The sequence below is a fragment of the Eschrichtius robustus genome, chromosome X (assembly GCF_028021215.1).
Source record: "Eschrichtius robustus isolate mEscRob2 chromosome X, mEscRob2.pri, whole genome shotgun sequence".
NCBI lineage: Eukaryota > Metazoa > Chordata > Mammalia > Artiodactyla > Eschrichtiidae > Eschrichtius > Eschrichtius robustus.
Genome location: NC_090845.1, coordinates 116,912,194 through 116,928,724, shown reverse-complemented (window position 1 = coordinate 116,928,724; position 16,531 = coordinate 116,912,194). Strand labels below are relative to the sequence as shown.

At 48.1% G+C, this 16,531-nt stretch overlaps 1 protein-coding gene across 1 annotated transcript in view; it reads left to right on the top strand.

The window, feature by feature from the left end:
* The first annotated feature begins 1,698 nt into the window (after positions 1-1,698).
* Positions 1,699-16,531, top strand: part of GPC4 (glypican 4) — a 107,311-nt gene continuing 92,478 nt past the window's right edge. The window contains exon 1 of the mRNA XM_068533037.1: positions 1,699-1,944. Coding sequence (XP_068389138.1) covers positions 1,785-1,944 — 160 coding nt within the window. The 5' untranslated portion in view covers positions 1,699-1,784. The remainder of the gene's footprint in view (positions 1,945-16,531) is intronic.

The following is a 16,531-nucleotide window of genomic DNA, read 5'->3' as shown; positions in this document are numbered from 1 at the left end:
TAATAAGTTCCAGCCCCTTTTATCTGCCCAGTTCCCAGCACACTCCCGAGGTGTCTGAGGCGCTTCTCACCCTAACCTCTTAGAGCAGATTGTAGCAATAACAACCGTAATGACAAGTTCTCAATCTGCACAGTTCCCTTCATTAAAGGAGCCCTAGAAGCTTCAAAAACACTCATTAATGGAATGTGACAAAGCTTAGAAGGTGGGAAGGCTCACCCATTTCCAGTTTTCAGGTGGCTAAGTGGAGACAGGGTCCCAGAGAGGTGTGAGACTCTGTTAAGAGGCTTAAGGGCAGAGGGGAAGGGGGTTCCTGGTCTACCTTTATTCCATATGACCTGGGAGTCAAGTCCCGGGTTCTGGACACCCCGCCCCCCCTCCCCACCCCCCCGCACCGGCTACATGCTATCAGCAAGTCGCTTCTCTGGACCCCAGTTTCCCTTCGTGAAGAAGGAGGGTTTGGGCCAGAAGATTTCCAAGGTCAACCCTGAATTTGCTCTGCGGTTGGCAGGGCGGCGGTTCTCCCGCTTCAGGGTTTGATTAGACTTGTAGCAGAACCAGACTGGGGGCTGCGGGGTCTGAGAATGCCTGCCAGGTTTCCGAACAGGTCGGTGCTCCATGAGCACCGTCTGCCGGAAAGCAGGTCTGAGGAGGCCAGGTGAGGCTCTAGGGCCAGCTCGGAGTCCCAAGTCCCTCTGGTGCCCGCATCAAACAATGAGATTAATGCCAGCGCTTTCCCCTCCTAGCCCAGGAGCTGGGCGGTTACGAGCGTCCTGCAGGCTGCGGGGCTGCAGCAGCGGCGGAGGGGTGCTGGTGGTTAGGGATCGAGGCCGGAGGGCTCCGTCCGGCTTTGGCCCGCGGGCAGCGGGTCAGGTGGCCGCGCGCAGGAGGCCTAGGACTCGGACGTGGGTTTCAAGTCCCCAGCCTCTCGGTCCCCTGGGGCTTGGGCCCTTCACCCCGGAGAAGTCAGCCTGTCCTCCCCGGGTGGGGGGCGGCGGGCAGGCTCCCCGCCTCCCGGGAGGAGGGAAGGAGGGAGGAGTCCCGCGGGGCGTGTCGCGCGAGGGCGTGTCTCGCGAGGGCGCGTCGCGCGCCCGGTGCGGGCCCCCTAGGAAGTGGATTTGGACGCTCCGGATCCAACCCCGCTTCCAGGTTTTCCCCCGTCCCGGCCCTGCTTGCTCCCGCCTGTCTCCGGCCCCCCCGCCGCCCCCCCCCCCCCGAGTGCCGCCCGCTGGGCCAAGTTTGTCGAGCGTCGCCGCGCACGCCGGCCAGTCAATCAGCGGCAGAGCTGAAGAGGGCACAGCCGTGCGGCCGAGGGCAGAGCGAGCCGAGCCGAGTCGAGCTAGCAGGGCGGACCAGCGCCGGGCAGCCCGAGCCGCGCGCCGCGAGCGCCCGCCGCCGCCCCTCACGCCCTCCTCGGCCCCCGCGGCGCCTGCCACCTTCCCCTCCTTCCCCGCGCCCCTGTCCCGCCTCCGGTCAGCCCGCCCCGATCGCTGCCCCCGCGGAGCCGGGAGGTCACCGGCCCGCGCCTCCGCTCCCCTGGGCCGCGCACCGCCTCCACGCCCTCCTCCTCCTCCCCGGGCTGGGCGCCTGGCACCGGGGACCGTTGCCTGACGCGCGAGGCCCAGCTCCACTTTTCGCCCCGCGTCTCCTCCTCCTCCTGCTGCTCTCCTCCTCCTCCTCCAACTCCCCTCGCCCTCAGACTCCGCTCGCGAGTCCCCGAGTCCGCGCCCGCCCGCCACTTTCCGTCCCGTCCCGAAGGTGGGAGCGCGTCCGCCCCGGCCGGCACCATGGCACGGTTCGTCTTGCCCGCGCTGCTCTGCACCCTGGCCGCGCTCAGCGCCGCGCTACTGGCTGCCGAGCTCAAGTCGAAAAGTTGCTCGGAAGTGCGACGTCTCTACGTGTCCAAAGGCTTCGACAAGAACGATGCCCCCACGCACGAGATCAACGGTAGGTGGGAGCCCCCGGGAGGCGAGCGCAGAGACGGGAGAAGGGGCCGCAGAAGCCCCCTCGCCCCGCCGCCCCCCGCGCCGGACGCAGGTAGCCGAGACGGAGAAATGGGCAGGCGCGCCAGAGCGAGCCCCGACGCAGAGCGTTCCCTGCGGACGCGGGGGCCCCGGGTGCGCAGCAGGCGGAGGGGCGCCCCCGAGTTACCCGGCGGCACTCCCGCGCTCTGCTTCCTTCCCCCACCCCCGCCCCTCCCGCGGTCTCCCTGGTCCCAGGAAGCCCCAGAGGACTCTGGCCCGCAAAGTGCGTGTCACCGGCTCCCTCGCCTTTTCCGGGTTGAATTCCTTACTGGGCTCCCCGCTTTGTTGTGTGGGTGACGAGAGGTCGGGTAGGGTGGGGGTTGCCAGGTTCCGGGGGGCGCAAAACGTGGAACTTGATGTTTCATTGATGTTCTTTAAAAACCCACTCCCCGCCTCTCTTCCACCGCTGACACGGATTAGGAGTTTTAGTAGCTACAGCGGCTTTAGAAGTGGCCTTTAAAAAGCAAACGACTCTCCACTCCTCCAAACCCTGAGTTTTGGGGACTCTCCTGCTTTCCGGAACGTGTTGGACGAGAAGGGTATTTCCCCCCCTTTTCTTTTTTTCTCATCTCATTTTAAGGGTTAATTGCACTTTAAATTATAAACCTTTGAAAGGACTGATTACTGGAAGAAGCCTGAATCTCAGTGTGGAGATGGTTATGCAAATAGAGACCGCTTAGCCTGTGAAAAAGTTCACCGGGTTTCGGCGCTGGGGGTGCGTGGGGTGTTTGTGAAAGCCCTCCTTGGAGCGCTGGGGAGGCAGCTTTGCGGCGGGTGCCCTTCGCCCCTCCTCGCCAGGCTGGCGGCGGTGGCCGGGCCGATCCCCTCTGGGTGGCACTCATTCGCAGAGAGGCCAACTGTTGCGCGCAGTCCCGCGGGCCGCGCTGGGGCCAGCGGCGGCGCAGGTAGCCTGTTCGCCCCGAGGGTTCGGAAAGAACCACGAATCTAGCTGGCTGGTGGCCAGCTTAACCTAACGGAGAAGTGAGCGATTCGAGCCCCGGGGGCCAAGCCTCCATTCCGAACCTTTCATGGAAGTGAGCAGAGCGCGCCTTTGCCTCGCGGTGTTGGTCACCCGGGTGGGGCGGGCAGGGGGCCGGCAGCCAGCAAAGGAAATACTGTAATTTCAACCAGGCGCTTCCAAAGGCTTAGGAAGACGTGGGGGTCATTTTTTGGGAAGGGCTATTAATAACCTTGGAGATTAAGTGCAGTCATCAATTACATATAAATTACAAAGGTAATTGAGGGAAGTTGCTGGGCACTTTTCGAGTGTGACCGGCATCTATCTAGAAATAGAACCTAAGAAATGGTTGGAGCAGCCTAGGAGCCCGCGCACCTTGGGAGTTATCAAGTAACTCGCACGTTACTGATTAGAGACTGTTTGCCCTTGAGCTGCTTGTCTTTTGGGGAGCTCACGTCTGTCTTCACAGCGGCGCGATTTTATTGGTTGTAGAGCCCTAAGAAGCCCTCTTTCTTTCCCCTCTCCCTTCCGCCCCGCTCGAAAAAGTAAAGTTGAGCCAGTAGCCACTGAAGCTTGGGGGCTCCACAGGTCAGACCTGGGGTCTTTGTGCCCTGCACGGTTTGGGCCCGGGGCCCAGCGGAGATGATTGGCGTGAAGGCTACAGTTGTCATTCCCACATTTTGAAGGGATAGATGCAGCGATGCACTTAATGGGAACGTGACACGTTTTCATCTTCTGCTCATGCAGAACAATATGTGCCTTTGAGGGGGACTGAAGGCGTTCGGGGAGTGGGCTGTGAAATTGCCCTCCCCACTTTCTCCAACTTCGTTCTGTGCGGGCTTGCAAGGGCAGGACATCTTCCCCCGCCAGCATCTCAGGAGAAAGGAAGTTTGAAGGGTGCCCAAGGACAGTGCTAGGTGTTCCCTTTGATTGTCATGGTCCCCAGAAAACACCTGAGGAATATTTTTGCATAAATATTTCTCTGGACATATTCCCCCTAAAGATAGGAGCGTTATTAGTGACCAGCAGCAGGAAATGGAAGCTAATGTGCTCACACCCAAAACATTTTATTCTTTTTGTCTTGTCCTTCATCTCCCTCCCAGGGCTGCTGCTTTTATTTCCCCTTTTGAATGACCTACTGGACTGCATTCTCCCGAGGAACAAAGGAAGTGCCTTTTTAGCTGGAATCCTTGGAAGACCACCAAGGACTTTAGCTCATGCAGTGCAATTTCGCACCACTTTCAACAATAACAAAAATGCATGACTGAATGGCTCAAAAATGTGGAGTGTTAGAGGCATTCATTTGAGTCTAGGACACTGTCACAACACAGACAGACCCAAGTAAATACCTTTAGACGGCCAGTATAGAAACGGGGTAATCTTTACCATCACCCTGGCCTCTCCAGATGCATACATTGTCGTTGTCTTCCCTGGGCTCCACTCAGATAATTTTGGTCATTTGGGAGAGCCATAGTCAATGTAGCCACTTGAATGAATTAATTGCCAGGCACTTTCCTTGGTTGGGGGTGTGTGCGTATGTTTTCTTAAGTGCAAAAAGTCCAGGATTGTTTTCCAGGCAGAGGGTCACAGTGTCTGGGTGCCTAGCCCCAAGTTTAAGGTTTGATTCTTGATGGCCTTGCACTTGCCTTCTAGAGGTTTGAAGAGGCTTTGAGAATACTCCACGTTCTTAAGGACTCTCTGTCTTTTTAGATCATAATTAAGATAATTTGATGTGCTCACACAAGGGTGTCAGGGAGTACAGCATGCTAACGGGGCTCCAACCTAGGTCCTGCATTGCCTATCCACTTGACCCCTGAACTTAACCAAATAATGGGGAGCCCAGATGCCATGATCAAAAGGGATCTTTAACACAAAGGACGGGTTTTTGTGCAGCTTTCAATGGGCATATCTTTTGGAGCGCCTACTGTGTGCGATATTCTGTGCTCAGCATCGTGGGGGCAGCAAGAAGGACGGGAGGGTCTCTGCCACCAGGACCTTCGCAGGTAATAGGGAGATAAGCCTTGCACACACACGATTGGAATACAACATGGTGTGTGATAAGGACCATATGAGTGGTACAGATGAGGAGAAAGGAGTACCCGGGGAGTTCAAGTGAGAAGGGATTTGGGACTAGGGTATTAACTTACTAATGGTAGTTCAATAGTAAAAAAAAAAAAAAAAAAAAAAGTATTTATAACAAGAAATTGTAAAATCTTACCATTCTCATTGCACCTCCCTCCATAAGGACAGGATAAAGGATATGCAACAATTGGCATTTTATTACTAATCTAATCTTTGCTTGAAATTGTCTTGAAGAGTGAGGCAGTTGGTTGGAAACCTACTTCACCTTGCCAAAGGTCCCTTCCACAGTGACATCGAAGGATACCAAGGAGAACTTTGCATCACAGTTGTGATTTGGGAGTTTTTATTTTCCTGTTCCCATTTACGTTCATGACCAGTGCACCTGTGAGTGTGCACGCATGCTCGTATGTATACCTCTGAGGGAATCACATAAGCTGTGTTAGGATTACGTGGGAAAACGTGTGCTGGAGAAGTAGGAATACTTTCTGATACTGCGTTGATTATTCCATGTAAGACACACAGCATATATCTTCAAGAATTGTATTCTCTCTTACCTACTTTAAGTAGATGGGTTGGATTTTGCAGAGAACTTGTGATTTTTCTCACCTGTCAGTATAGAAATTGTCCCAAGTAGTACAGGGACTATCTCCTGGACATGCTCAAAAAAGAACTTGGTAAAAGTTCTGGCTTATGCAGCTCAATCTCTAGTTAGAACATACAAATATAAAATGTTTGATTCAGCATAATTACTATTTTCCTTTTTTGTTTGACTCACATTGGGTTGCATGCAATTTCAGGATTAGCTGGAGAGTAGACTGAGGAATGAAAAAGGAAGGTTTTTTGTTGTTGTCTCAACAAGGGAAACATCAGTGTTCATCTAAGTCAGTTGGGAAGGGGTCTGTGGCTCCCCAGTAACATCTGTTTTAGCACTGAGGTGGTTGCCATATATGTTCACCAGAAATGCATTTTGGCTTCAATGAAAAGATGAAAAGAGCTAGTGGCTATTAAGTGCTTTCCCTGGGCCTGGTCCTAAACAAGGTTGTCTCATTTAAAGTCCACAGCAACCATATAAAATCAGAATGATGATTATCTTCATCATCCCCATTTTACAGACAAACTGAGATTCAGAGGGATTTATTTATTTATTTTTAATTAATTTATTTATTTATGGCTGTGTTGGGTCTTCGTCTCTGTGCGAGGGCTTTCTCTAGTTGCGGCAAGCAGGGGCCACTCTTCATCGCGGTGCGTGGGCCTCTCACTATCGCGGCCTCTCTTGTTGAGGAGCACAGGCTCCAGACGCGCGGGCTCAGTAGTTGTGGCACACGGGCTTAGTTGCTCCGCGGCATGTGGGATCTTCCCAGACCAGGGCTCGAACCCGTGTCCCCTGCATTGGCAGGCAGATTCTCAACCACTGCGCCACCAGGGAAGCCCCCAGAGGGACTTAGAAATCTATTCGCAGTCTTACAGCTAGTTAATGTTGGAGGTGGGCTTTGAACCCTAGGTCTTATCTGACCCAAAGTATAGTCTATGCTATGTTGTACAGATAATAAGAAAGTACCTTCCCAACTCCCATAGGGGGCTGGTCTTAGAAACATAAGCTATGAGAGGACCAGCAACTAACTAGTAAAAGACCATCATCACAGCACTATGCTGATGCTCTAGTAGAGAGATCCAGTCATGTCCTTTGCAGGCAAAGTGTTGTACCCGGACAGAGGCAATCTAATGTTAACAGTAGAAGGACTGTAAGTTGTATTTCCTGGGTCATGGGGAGCCCACGATAGCTTCTGAGGAGGGGATAGCTTCCGAGGAGGGGAATTTCGTTAGTCAGGCTGTTTCAGGAAGATAGCTAGTGGCACTGCAGAGTTCAGGGTTGGTGAGGCAAGGGGAAGGCAGGGAGAGCTGTTGGGAGGCTGTTTTAATAGTTCTTAACTGCTTCTTGTCTGTTACCCCCCTATTCCATCCTAAATATTGCCAGCTTCCTTTGCTTTCAGCAGTGCTTTGAATGGAGTCATTCCTCTGCTTTGAGCTTCCCTGGTTCCAGGTATCTCAAATGATAGTTTCACTGAGTCACTCCTGAACCTCCCCAGGGTTATGTGCCTTCTTCCTCCGAATCCCCTGCTTGCTTGAATCGGATCCATGGTCTTTGCACACAACTGTCTTGTTTCCTAGTTCATCATGTGTGCAGGCACATGTGTGTCTTCTTGCCTCAACTATAAGCAACCTGAGGACAGATGGCAGCTCCTGGCATTTTGTGTACCCAATGGTACCAGGTGAGCGCAGTGCAGTATTTGTTAAACAAGTAGGGGGATGACATAGACAGTTGTATCGCCTTGTCTGGCAGGACACTGGTGCTATCATGGGATTATACTGCCTTGGTGATAGATCATCATCCCATGGTCTCTTGCTCTCCTGGGAAGCTTTTGGGTCTAAACATTCTGAAGTGAAATAAATTTAGAGTAAATCTCCTAGAAATGTTGTTATAACTTGGAGAATGTTTTTATTCTTTTGGGAGCGTACTCATCTTCACCACTTCATTAATAACCGAGTGTCATAGGAATTTTTCAGAAGGATTCGGAATTCTGTTTTTCTTTCCGCCTTGAGATATACTTCTTTAAGAAACAAACAATTGAGACTTGTGATTAGGCAATTTAGAACAAATGGAGAAGAGTAATTTAACATCTTAGATTCAGCATATGGAGCTGTCTGATGCATGTCAATTACCTATAAAAAAAGTAAAATCTTAAATTTGTTGTCTTTACCAAGGTGAAGAACACAGGCTTAAGGATATCAATATTTTATATAAGCAGGGAATTCCCTGGCGGTCCAGTAGTTAGGGCTCCGTGCTTTCACTTCCTAGGCCCTGGTCGGGGAACTAAGAACCCACAAGCCGTGTGGTGTGGCCAAAAAAAAAAAAAAAAAAGCAGACACGCTAAAATACGAACAGGTAAAAACTAGCATTTTCAATTCCACTTGGCTAAACATCTGTTGCTTACTATAGAGAACATGAAAGTGCAGAAAATTCATGAAGCGATTCCATCTTGGAGGTAATTTGAAATATATTTAAGTTCTGATGCATTTAATTCAGCAATCTGGTGGGAGAGAAAAATCAAAGAGATCCATCAACCAGGTATTCAACGTTTGAAAAAGAAACTCTAACAAATGTTAGAAATTAGGAAAAAAATTGAATGGAAGAGTTAAAAAAAAAAAGTCAATAACCTCCAGGAAGCCTGGAAACTATGTAAAAACATCTTATTGGAAGCCCAGATAAATGTGTGCCAGACATCAAAAAGACCAGCTGCTTGGGGGAAGAGAAAAAGAACCCGGCATGACTAACTGGCAGAGTGAAAGAGGTGCTTCAGGGAAAAAGGCATCTTTCACAAAATGGAAAGTTTAAGCCAGCAGAAGAGGGAAGTCCACGAGGTATGGCAGGGCAGGTACAAACTAGAAATTAAGTCAGCTGAAAGAGAATCAGAGGTGAACCTTGCCAGGGATTTGAAAAAGGGCCCATGTGATGATAATGGTGAAAAGGGTGGGCTGAGTCCAGCCTCTTAGAGGAAAAGCAATATGGCTTCTTTAAGGGGCAGCCATGCCTGATTAACCTCCCAGAGTTCTTTGAAAGAAGCAAGTGGGTGGATACAGGGAAACAGACCTAGTTTAGATTGTCAAGAATTATGCAATGGGATTCCAAGACGGAGTATATTCAGAAGATGCATTTACTTTGGGATAGGTGAGGACATTGGTTTATTGAAAAGAGGAAATAATGGAGGAAGGGCGGGGGGAGAGGGAAGAAATCCCACTGTCCTAGGTGGGGTAGTTTACACGGAAAGGCCATGGTTTCTTGAAAAGAGCAGTTCTAGCCTAGCTCTGTGACAAATCAGTTGTCTGATACCTTTGGTGAGGTTCTTTCTCCTCGATTTGAAAAATGGGAGTGGGGTTGTTAGAATACTGGATTACATCAGTGATTCTCAACCCTGGCTACGCTTTAAAGCACCTGGAGAGCTTTTTTTTTTTTTTTTAATAAATTTATTTATTTATTTATTTTTGGCCTGTGTTGGGTCTTCGTTGCTGTGTGCGGGCTTAGTTGAGGTGAGCGGGCGCTATTCTTCGTTGCGGTGCACGGGCTTCTCATTGCGGTGGCTTCTCTTGTCGTGGAGCACAGGCCCTAGGCACATGGGCTTCAGTAGTTGTGGCGCACGGGCTTAGTTGCTCTGCGGCACGTGGGATCTTCCCAGACCAGAGATCGAACCCGAGTCCCCTGCATTGGCAGGCGGATTCTTAACCACTGCGCCACCAGGGAAGTCCTTGGAGAGCTTTTAAAATCCAGTAGTGCCTGGGCATCACCCCAGACCAATTAAATCATACTTTCTGGCAGTGGAGCTAGGTCTTGGTAACTTTTTAAAAGCTCCTCAGTGGCTCTAATGAGCAGCCATGGTTGAGAACCAGTGCCCTAGATGATCTGTGAGTTCCCTTCCATCTCTGAGATTCTGTGATTCTGAATTTTCCAATGAAATTCATCACAAAGTGTTATCTCAGAAGAGAGCTTTGACTTAGACCCAGTGCATGCTTGTTTCAATCTTGGCTAACTTGGATTTAAGAGGAACGTCTGGTTTATTTATTTATTTATTTATAAAATTTATTTATTTTATTTATTTATTTTTGGCTGTGTTAGGTCTTCGTTGCTGCACGCTGGCTTTCTCTAGTTGTGGCGAGCGGGGGCTACTCTTCGTTGCGGTGCGCGGTCTTCTCATTGTGGTGGCTTCTCTTGTTGCGGAGCACGGGCTCTAGGCACACGGGCTTCAGTAGTTGTGGCGTGGCGCATGGGCTTAGTTGGTCCGCAGCATGTGGGATCTTCCCGGACCAGGGCTCAAACCTGTGTCCCCTGCATTGGCAGGAGGATTCTTAACCACTGCGCCACCAGGGAAGTCCAGGAACGTCTGTTAAACTTGGGAAAAATATTTTTTAATCAAGGCGCAAGTATATGCCATAACCAGTGATGCTTTGCTGAGGGTGGAGAAATAAGACTAGGACATTGAGAGTACTTTGGAGAGAATTAGACGGGAATCCAGCCTTGCTGTTGTTTATTGATTAAGTGTCAGTGTGCTAGGTGATACTTCTTCCCCTCTCTTTATTGGTAAAATAAAAAAATCTCTTTATCCCTTACTTTAATGTCCTCTTTGCCATGTGTTTATTCTCTTCAAGTATCTTATCAAGAAATAGAAGTACAGTAAATCCCTAGGCTTCTGGCCGGCACAACCATCCAGAACACAGCTGGGAATGTGGAAGTAAGCAGAAAAGCTAAATGATGGAAACAGCTGTCATAAAGCCCATGCATTCTACTTGGAGAAAAGGCCTTCAGAAATTTATCATCCGCAATCATTGATTGAATAGCTCTTCCATCAAGAGCAGAATGCTACGTGCTGGGGATTCAAAGAGTTCGTTTAAAACCAGAATCAAGCTTTTTTGAGGCACTTACATTCAAATTAGGTAGATAGGGTTTAAATGTGGGAAGATAAAAAGTTTAGGTTACCTGGCTTCCCAGCACTACTTGCTACTCCTTACCTGATTAGGAGTAGTAAGTAGTGCTGGTTGGGCTGTGGACCCATCAGAGGAAGGGATGGGTTTGGAGGCAGGCAACCACTGGACCACCAGGGAAGTCCCTCAGGGCAGTATTAAATAATTGTGTTTGGTATATTCTGATTTAAAAGTTCCGAAGGTTTTTTTTTTTTTTTTTTTTTTGCTGCACCATGTGGCTTGTGGGATCTTAGTTCCCCCACCAGGGATTGAACCTCAGCAGTGAAAGCGCAGAGTCTTAACCACTGGACCGCCAGGGATTTCCCAGAAAGTATATTTTAGAAAGAGTGGACATCTTCGAAATACAAAAATTGCTCTTGAAAGCACATTACCTTTTTAGAGCACCTAGTTTCCCAGCAGTGCTGGGTCAAATAAGGAGTCAATTCTGTGTGTCACTTTGTCCTTTTCTGGGAAAAAAAAAAGTATTTTAATATTAATATTAATACCACTGAGTATTATTAATTCAGTGGTTTACTCACTTCAGAGCTTTCGGTTGGTGATTTTGTTCCTCTGCACCTTGTCTTTTAATCCCCCTAGAATGTCAGATTTTGCTCCTACTGCTGTTACCACCTGCTGCGCTCAGCTTGGGAAACTGACATGCTGACCTGAAGTCACTAAAAGGCAAGAGTTGGTTTTGACTTAGAGGTGACAGGTTTAAATCTGTGAATATTGGTTTCCCTTTTATACATTTACCAAACTAAGTAAATGGATAATCATATTTAAAGAAACACTAGAAGTTAAGGATGGGAGTCCTGTATTAAGAATGAGGACACGCGATGAAGAGTGGCCCCCCGCTCGCTGCAGCTGGAGAAAGCCCTCGCACAGAAACGAACACCCAACACAGCCAAAAAAAAAAGAATGAGGACACATTTGAGGGTCCTTGTCTCTGATGAGGTGGCTGTTGGAACCTTTAAAGGAAAAGAAGCTGTCGCTGCCCGGTCACGGCCATGCAGCTCCAGCTTTTATCACACTGCCCGGCACATGATAGGTGTTAGAGAAATGTTCGTGGTTCACAAAGAAGTTCAAGCATGATTTGTGACTTTTGTATTCATTCTGGGAATGAATATTTCTATTCATCCATCCCTTTTAATTCAGTTCACTTATTTTTAGCTATTTATTTTAAAATTTCTAATACGTTTAGTCCTAGATGCCTGAGTGAGAAAGAGAAAAAGAATCTTTTTTTTTTTTTACTTAGAATGTAGTGTTATTTCTCAGTTTGCTCAGAGGTGGGAGCTAAGTATTTCCTGTGGTTTGTTTTAATCCTGGTAGACAAATGGTTGCTGCTTCTTACATTGTCTGTTCCAGACATTAACAGGAACTCCGCTGTACCTGCAGAGGTGCTTATAGGAAAAATAGCCTTGCTCCTGGTCCTTTAGACTCTCAGCCAGGTGCTCGCGTCCCTCCCCTTCCCCAGGCAGTTCAGGTTGGGCCCCAGGCAGGGTTGTGGTCTTTGTCTAGTCTAGCTCAAGGTCACCTGGTCCCCCCCTTCATCCCAGCCATTCTTTTCATGCCAGTTCTTTCTCCTCCCAGCTACTTTGTCCATTGGCTTTCGCAAGCCTCTTTAAGCCTGGCTTCTTTCTTGATGTTGGGCTTCTGTCTACAGGAGCAGACTGGGAAGTGGTTTCTTTTGGACTGCAGAGGTTTCCTTAGTTCTCCGAACCCTTGACGTCGGCATCCCAGCAAGCATCAAGCCGCAGAAAAAAAATTTTCCCTTCAGTTATTGTTTCTATTCCACCACCCGGGTTTGTCTCCGTTGAGTTTTCAGTCTGGTGTTTGGTTAGAGATGAAAACAAAGAACTGTGTCCTTGCAAACTGCAGTGTGAAGCATGTGGTTAACAGTTACTGCTTGCAATGGTCCAGCCTGAGTGGGAGTATCATTTTTCTTGGCAGTCACTTCACAGAAAGTCCTGCTTCTTTGGTGCCAGAATAAGCAGTCACTGCATTCCTTACAATTTATAGTCAAATTATTATCTACTATTGTTAAAATTGCCTTAATTATAGAATATTTCCCCATGCTAAGATTTTAAAAAGCAACGCAAGACAGCTTTTCACTGGTGTACTTCAGAAATAGTCCTTAAAAATCACTCTCTGACTAGGATGTGTCAGAGGCTATGATGAGGAATAGTTTTTTGTTTTTATGGGGAGAATTTTTTTTTAAGGGGAGGAGTGCAGTGGGTTCACTTTAAACTGAATCCGAACTAAATGCCCCCAGCTGGCTGGTTGGTTAATATTCTGCCTTGTTTATCCCCAGTGTGGAAGTAACTTTCTTTTTCCCCTGCCTCTTCAGGTCCCACGGGCCTGGATTCATTCTGGGAAGAAGGCTCTGCTGGTGGGAGGTGGGTTGATCATTAAGCAGTGCGGAGATGGGAGGAGATGGTCTTGTGTCTTTCAGGTTGGAGGGCAAATGAAGAAATCAGAACCTTCCAAAATAAGAGACTGTTCGTTTTCTTGGGATCAGAACAGAGATTTAGGTGACTGGGTGGGAAATGTTTCTGTTTAGATGCTCTCTCAGAATCTCTGCCTTTGAGCTCTGCTTTCAAGATGGATCCAAGAATCTGTCCTCTTCTTTACCACCTCGAAAACTACCGTCCTGATCTCATCTCCCATCACCTCTTCCCTGGATTATCGCAGTTGCCTCTGACGAGTCTCTCTGCTCTGGCTCTTCCCCCAGCCTCTTCCCCACCAGTGTGTTCCCAGCACATTAGCCAGTGTGATCCTATTCTGTTAAACCTCACTCTGACCTTATCACTTGTGCTTAAAGTGCTCCAGTGACTCCCACTGCCACCCAGACCGAAAGCCAGAAGCTTAGGAGGCCTTACAGGGTCCGCCTCTGGCCCCCTCCCATGCCAGCCCGCGCTGTTTATCGTTTTCCCCCATATACTGGTCTGTCTTCCTCAGCAGGGCTGGCTCCCTCACAGGGTTCTGGGCTTTGCTTACCTATCACCTTCATGGAGAAGCCTTTCCTGACCTCTGTGTAAACTAGAATGCCCCCCACAGACACTTTGTCCCTCTCCCCCACTGCTCTGTTCAGTTCTCACAATCTGACCTAAGGGCAGGGACTTTGCCTCTTTTACTCACTGCCCTACACCTAGTGTCTAGTGTGTTGCTTGGCACTCGGATGTTTGTTGAATGAATGCATGAGTGATTCCTCCTGGCAAGTAGCGTGCTCTTAACCGTCCGAAAGCTTTTTCCTGACTAAGAGCATCCTACTTGTGAGTGTGAGGCTACGCATCTGACCCTCCATCTGTAGAAAGAGGGTGCCTAGGCTGAAGGTTCATTCAGCAACTACTTAGCGACTACCTCTGAATTGACGGGCATGGTGCTGGGCACTGAGGGTAAGGCAGCGACCAAAGAGGACACAGGCTTCGCATGCATGGCGTCACGGTCTAAACGGTGAGACACATATTGACTTGGTAATTCTCCAAATCAGTATTTAGTGACAGTTCTGATAACTACTTTGAAGGAGAAGTAGTCCTGAGTGCATATTGCACATGATCGGAGTGAAGCACAGTGTGCTGGAACTTTAGACCCCCATTTAGGCCCGTGGGGCTCTTCTCACTTCCTAGGAGATGTGCGTTTTACACCATCACAACCACCGCCCCTGCAACTTGAATGGCAGGGTCTGTTCCTGCCAGTGGGTCCTGAGGCGAAGGCCGGAGTACTTGGAGCAGCACAGGGGAGGTGGGCCTAAGTTAGCGAGGCTTACACGGAGCAGTCTTCTCTGGTTTTATCTCTCGGCCATCATTTTAGAGACGGGGCTTACGTGGGCACCAGAAAGTGCACGGTGAACTCTTGTGTCACTTTGCACGGTTGTCTTCTGTTCTCGGGGTGCTCTGCGGGGGAACCACCAGGTACCATGAGTACTGAAGCCGCCAGGTTTCTGTGAAATGTCAGCGTCCACTCTTAGCCCCATAGAGACCACAGAAATGCTAGTTTTTAGAAAATATTTTATTGAAGTATAGTTGATTTACAATGTTGTGTTTAATTTCTGCTTGGCAGCAAAGTGACTCAGTTATACATATATATTCTTTTTCATATTCTTTTCCATTATGGTTTATCACAGGATACTGAATATAGTGCCCTGTGCTGTACAGTAGGACCTTGTTGTTTATCTATCCTGTATATAACAGTTTGCATCTGCTAATCCCAAACTCCCAATCCTTCCCTCCCCCACCCCTCCCCCTTGGCAACCACAAGTCTGTTCTCTATATCTGTGAGACTGTTTTTGATTCGTAGGTATGCTCATTTGTGTCGTATTTTAGATTCCACATGTAAGTGATATCATATGATATTTGTCTTTCTCTGTCTACTTACTTCACTTAGTATGATAATCTCTAGGTCCACCCATGTTTGCTACAAATGGCATTATTTCATTCTTTTTAATGGTTGACTAATGTTCTGTGTATATACATATGTATGTATATGTATATATATATATATATACATCTGTGTATGTATATATACACATCTGTGTATGTGTATATATACATATATGTATGTATATACACCACATCTTCTTTATCCATTCATTTGTCGAGGGACATTTAGGTTGTTTCCATATCTTGGCTATTGTAAATGGTGCTGCTATGAACATTTATATAACGTGTATCTTTTCGAATTATACTTTTGTCTGGGTATATGCCCAGGAGTGGGAGTGCAGGATCATATGGTAACTCTATTTTTAGTTTAAGGAACCTCCAGACTGTTTTCCATAGTGGCTGCACTAATTTACATTCCCACCAACAGTGCAAGAGGGTTCCCTTTTCTCCACATCCTCTCCAGCATTTATTATTTGTAGACTTTTAAATGATGGCCATTCTGACTGGTGTGAGGTGGTACCTCATTGTTGTTTTGATTTGCATTTGTCTAATAATTGAAATGTGAGTTTTTTTGACCAGTGAGTGGCTCAGCACGAAGCCCTCCGGCCCCGCAGTGACTGTTCCAGTAGAATTCTGGGTCAGCAGAAATGGGCCAGATGCTCTTGCCAGTTGGTAGCAGGATTCCTTCCCTCTCCAAGCCTTTATGAATGGCAACCAAGTGTGCAGGTCTCCAAGACAAGAGGGGGACCCTGGCTGTGAGGGTAAGTGCGGAGGCTGGCCAGGGAGATGATAGGATTGTGAGGAAATGCAGCCCAAGTGATAAGTGTTCTAGCAGTTATCATTGGAACAGGATGGGAAGGAACATTCCCTGCCGTACATTGAGCCCCTCAGAACAGGGTTGTCCCCATTTCAAGGAGTGTTTTTCAGAATTTTATTATATATATATTTTTAAATTGAAATAGGATTGATGGTTTTCAGAATTTTAGATGAGTACTCTGGATAAAAATAGGGCCTTATTTTTGTGAGTATGTTCGGAAATTCCAAGCTCTAATGAGGAACCCTGAGGCTGAATTATGTATAGGCACCACCTTGCGTGCTTGGCAGTTTTACCTACCAGTGCGCAAGTAGTCGTGAGATCCCAGTATTCCCAGTGTTTCCCGGTTACAAACCAGTGGTTTTCACCATCTTCTAATCCAGACCCCCTCCTTTTACAGCAAGGACAGTCTGTATTGCAGTGATGAAGGCTGAAGCCCCAAGCTCTTGATTTAATGCAGTGAACTGGCTGTATCTGTAGTAAATGCGTGCGTGTGTTTGTATGCAAGGGCCAAGTCTTGCGTAGATACGCAGATTAAGGTGTTCCCTATTTTATATATGGATTTAAATATGAAGATTTTGGCGTATGCCCTATTTTAAATACAATAGGCTGGCACTATCAATATATAAGGATAAGTTGCCTGATTAAAAATAGAAATAAGCATTTTGTTTCTTGTTGTCCAATCAAGCAAATGGTCCATATGCTACGAAGTACTCATGGTGTGGACTAAGATGTGTGGGTTCATGCTGGGGCAAACCAGTCCTTA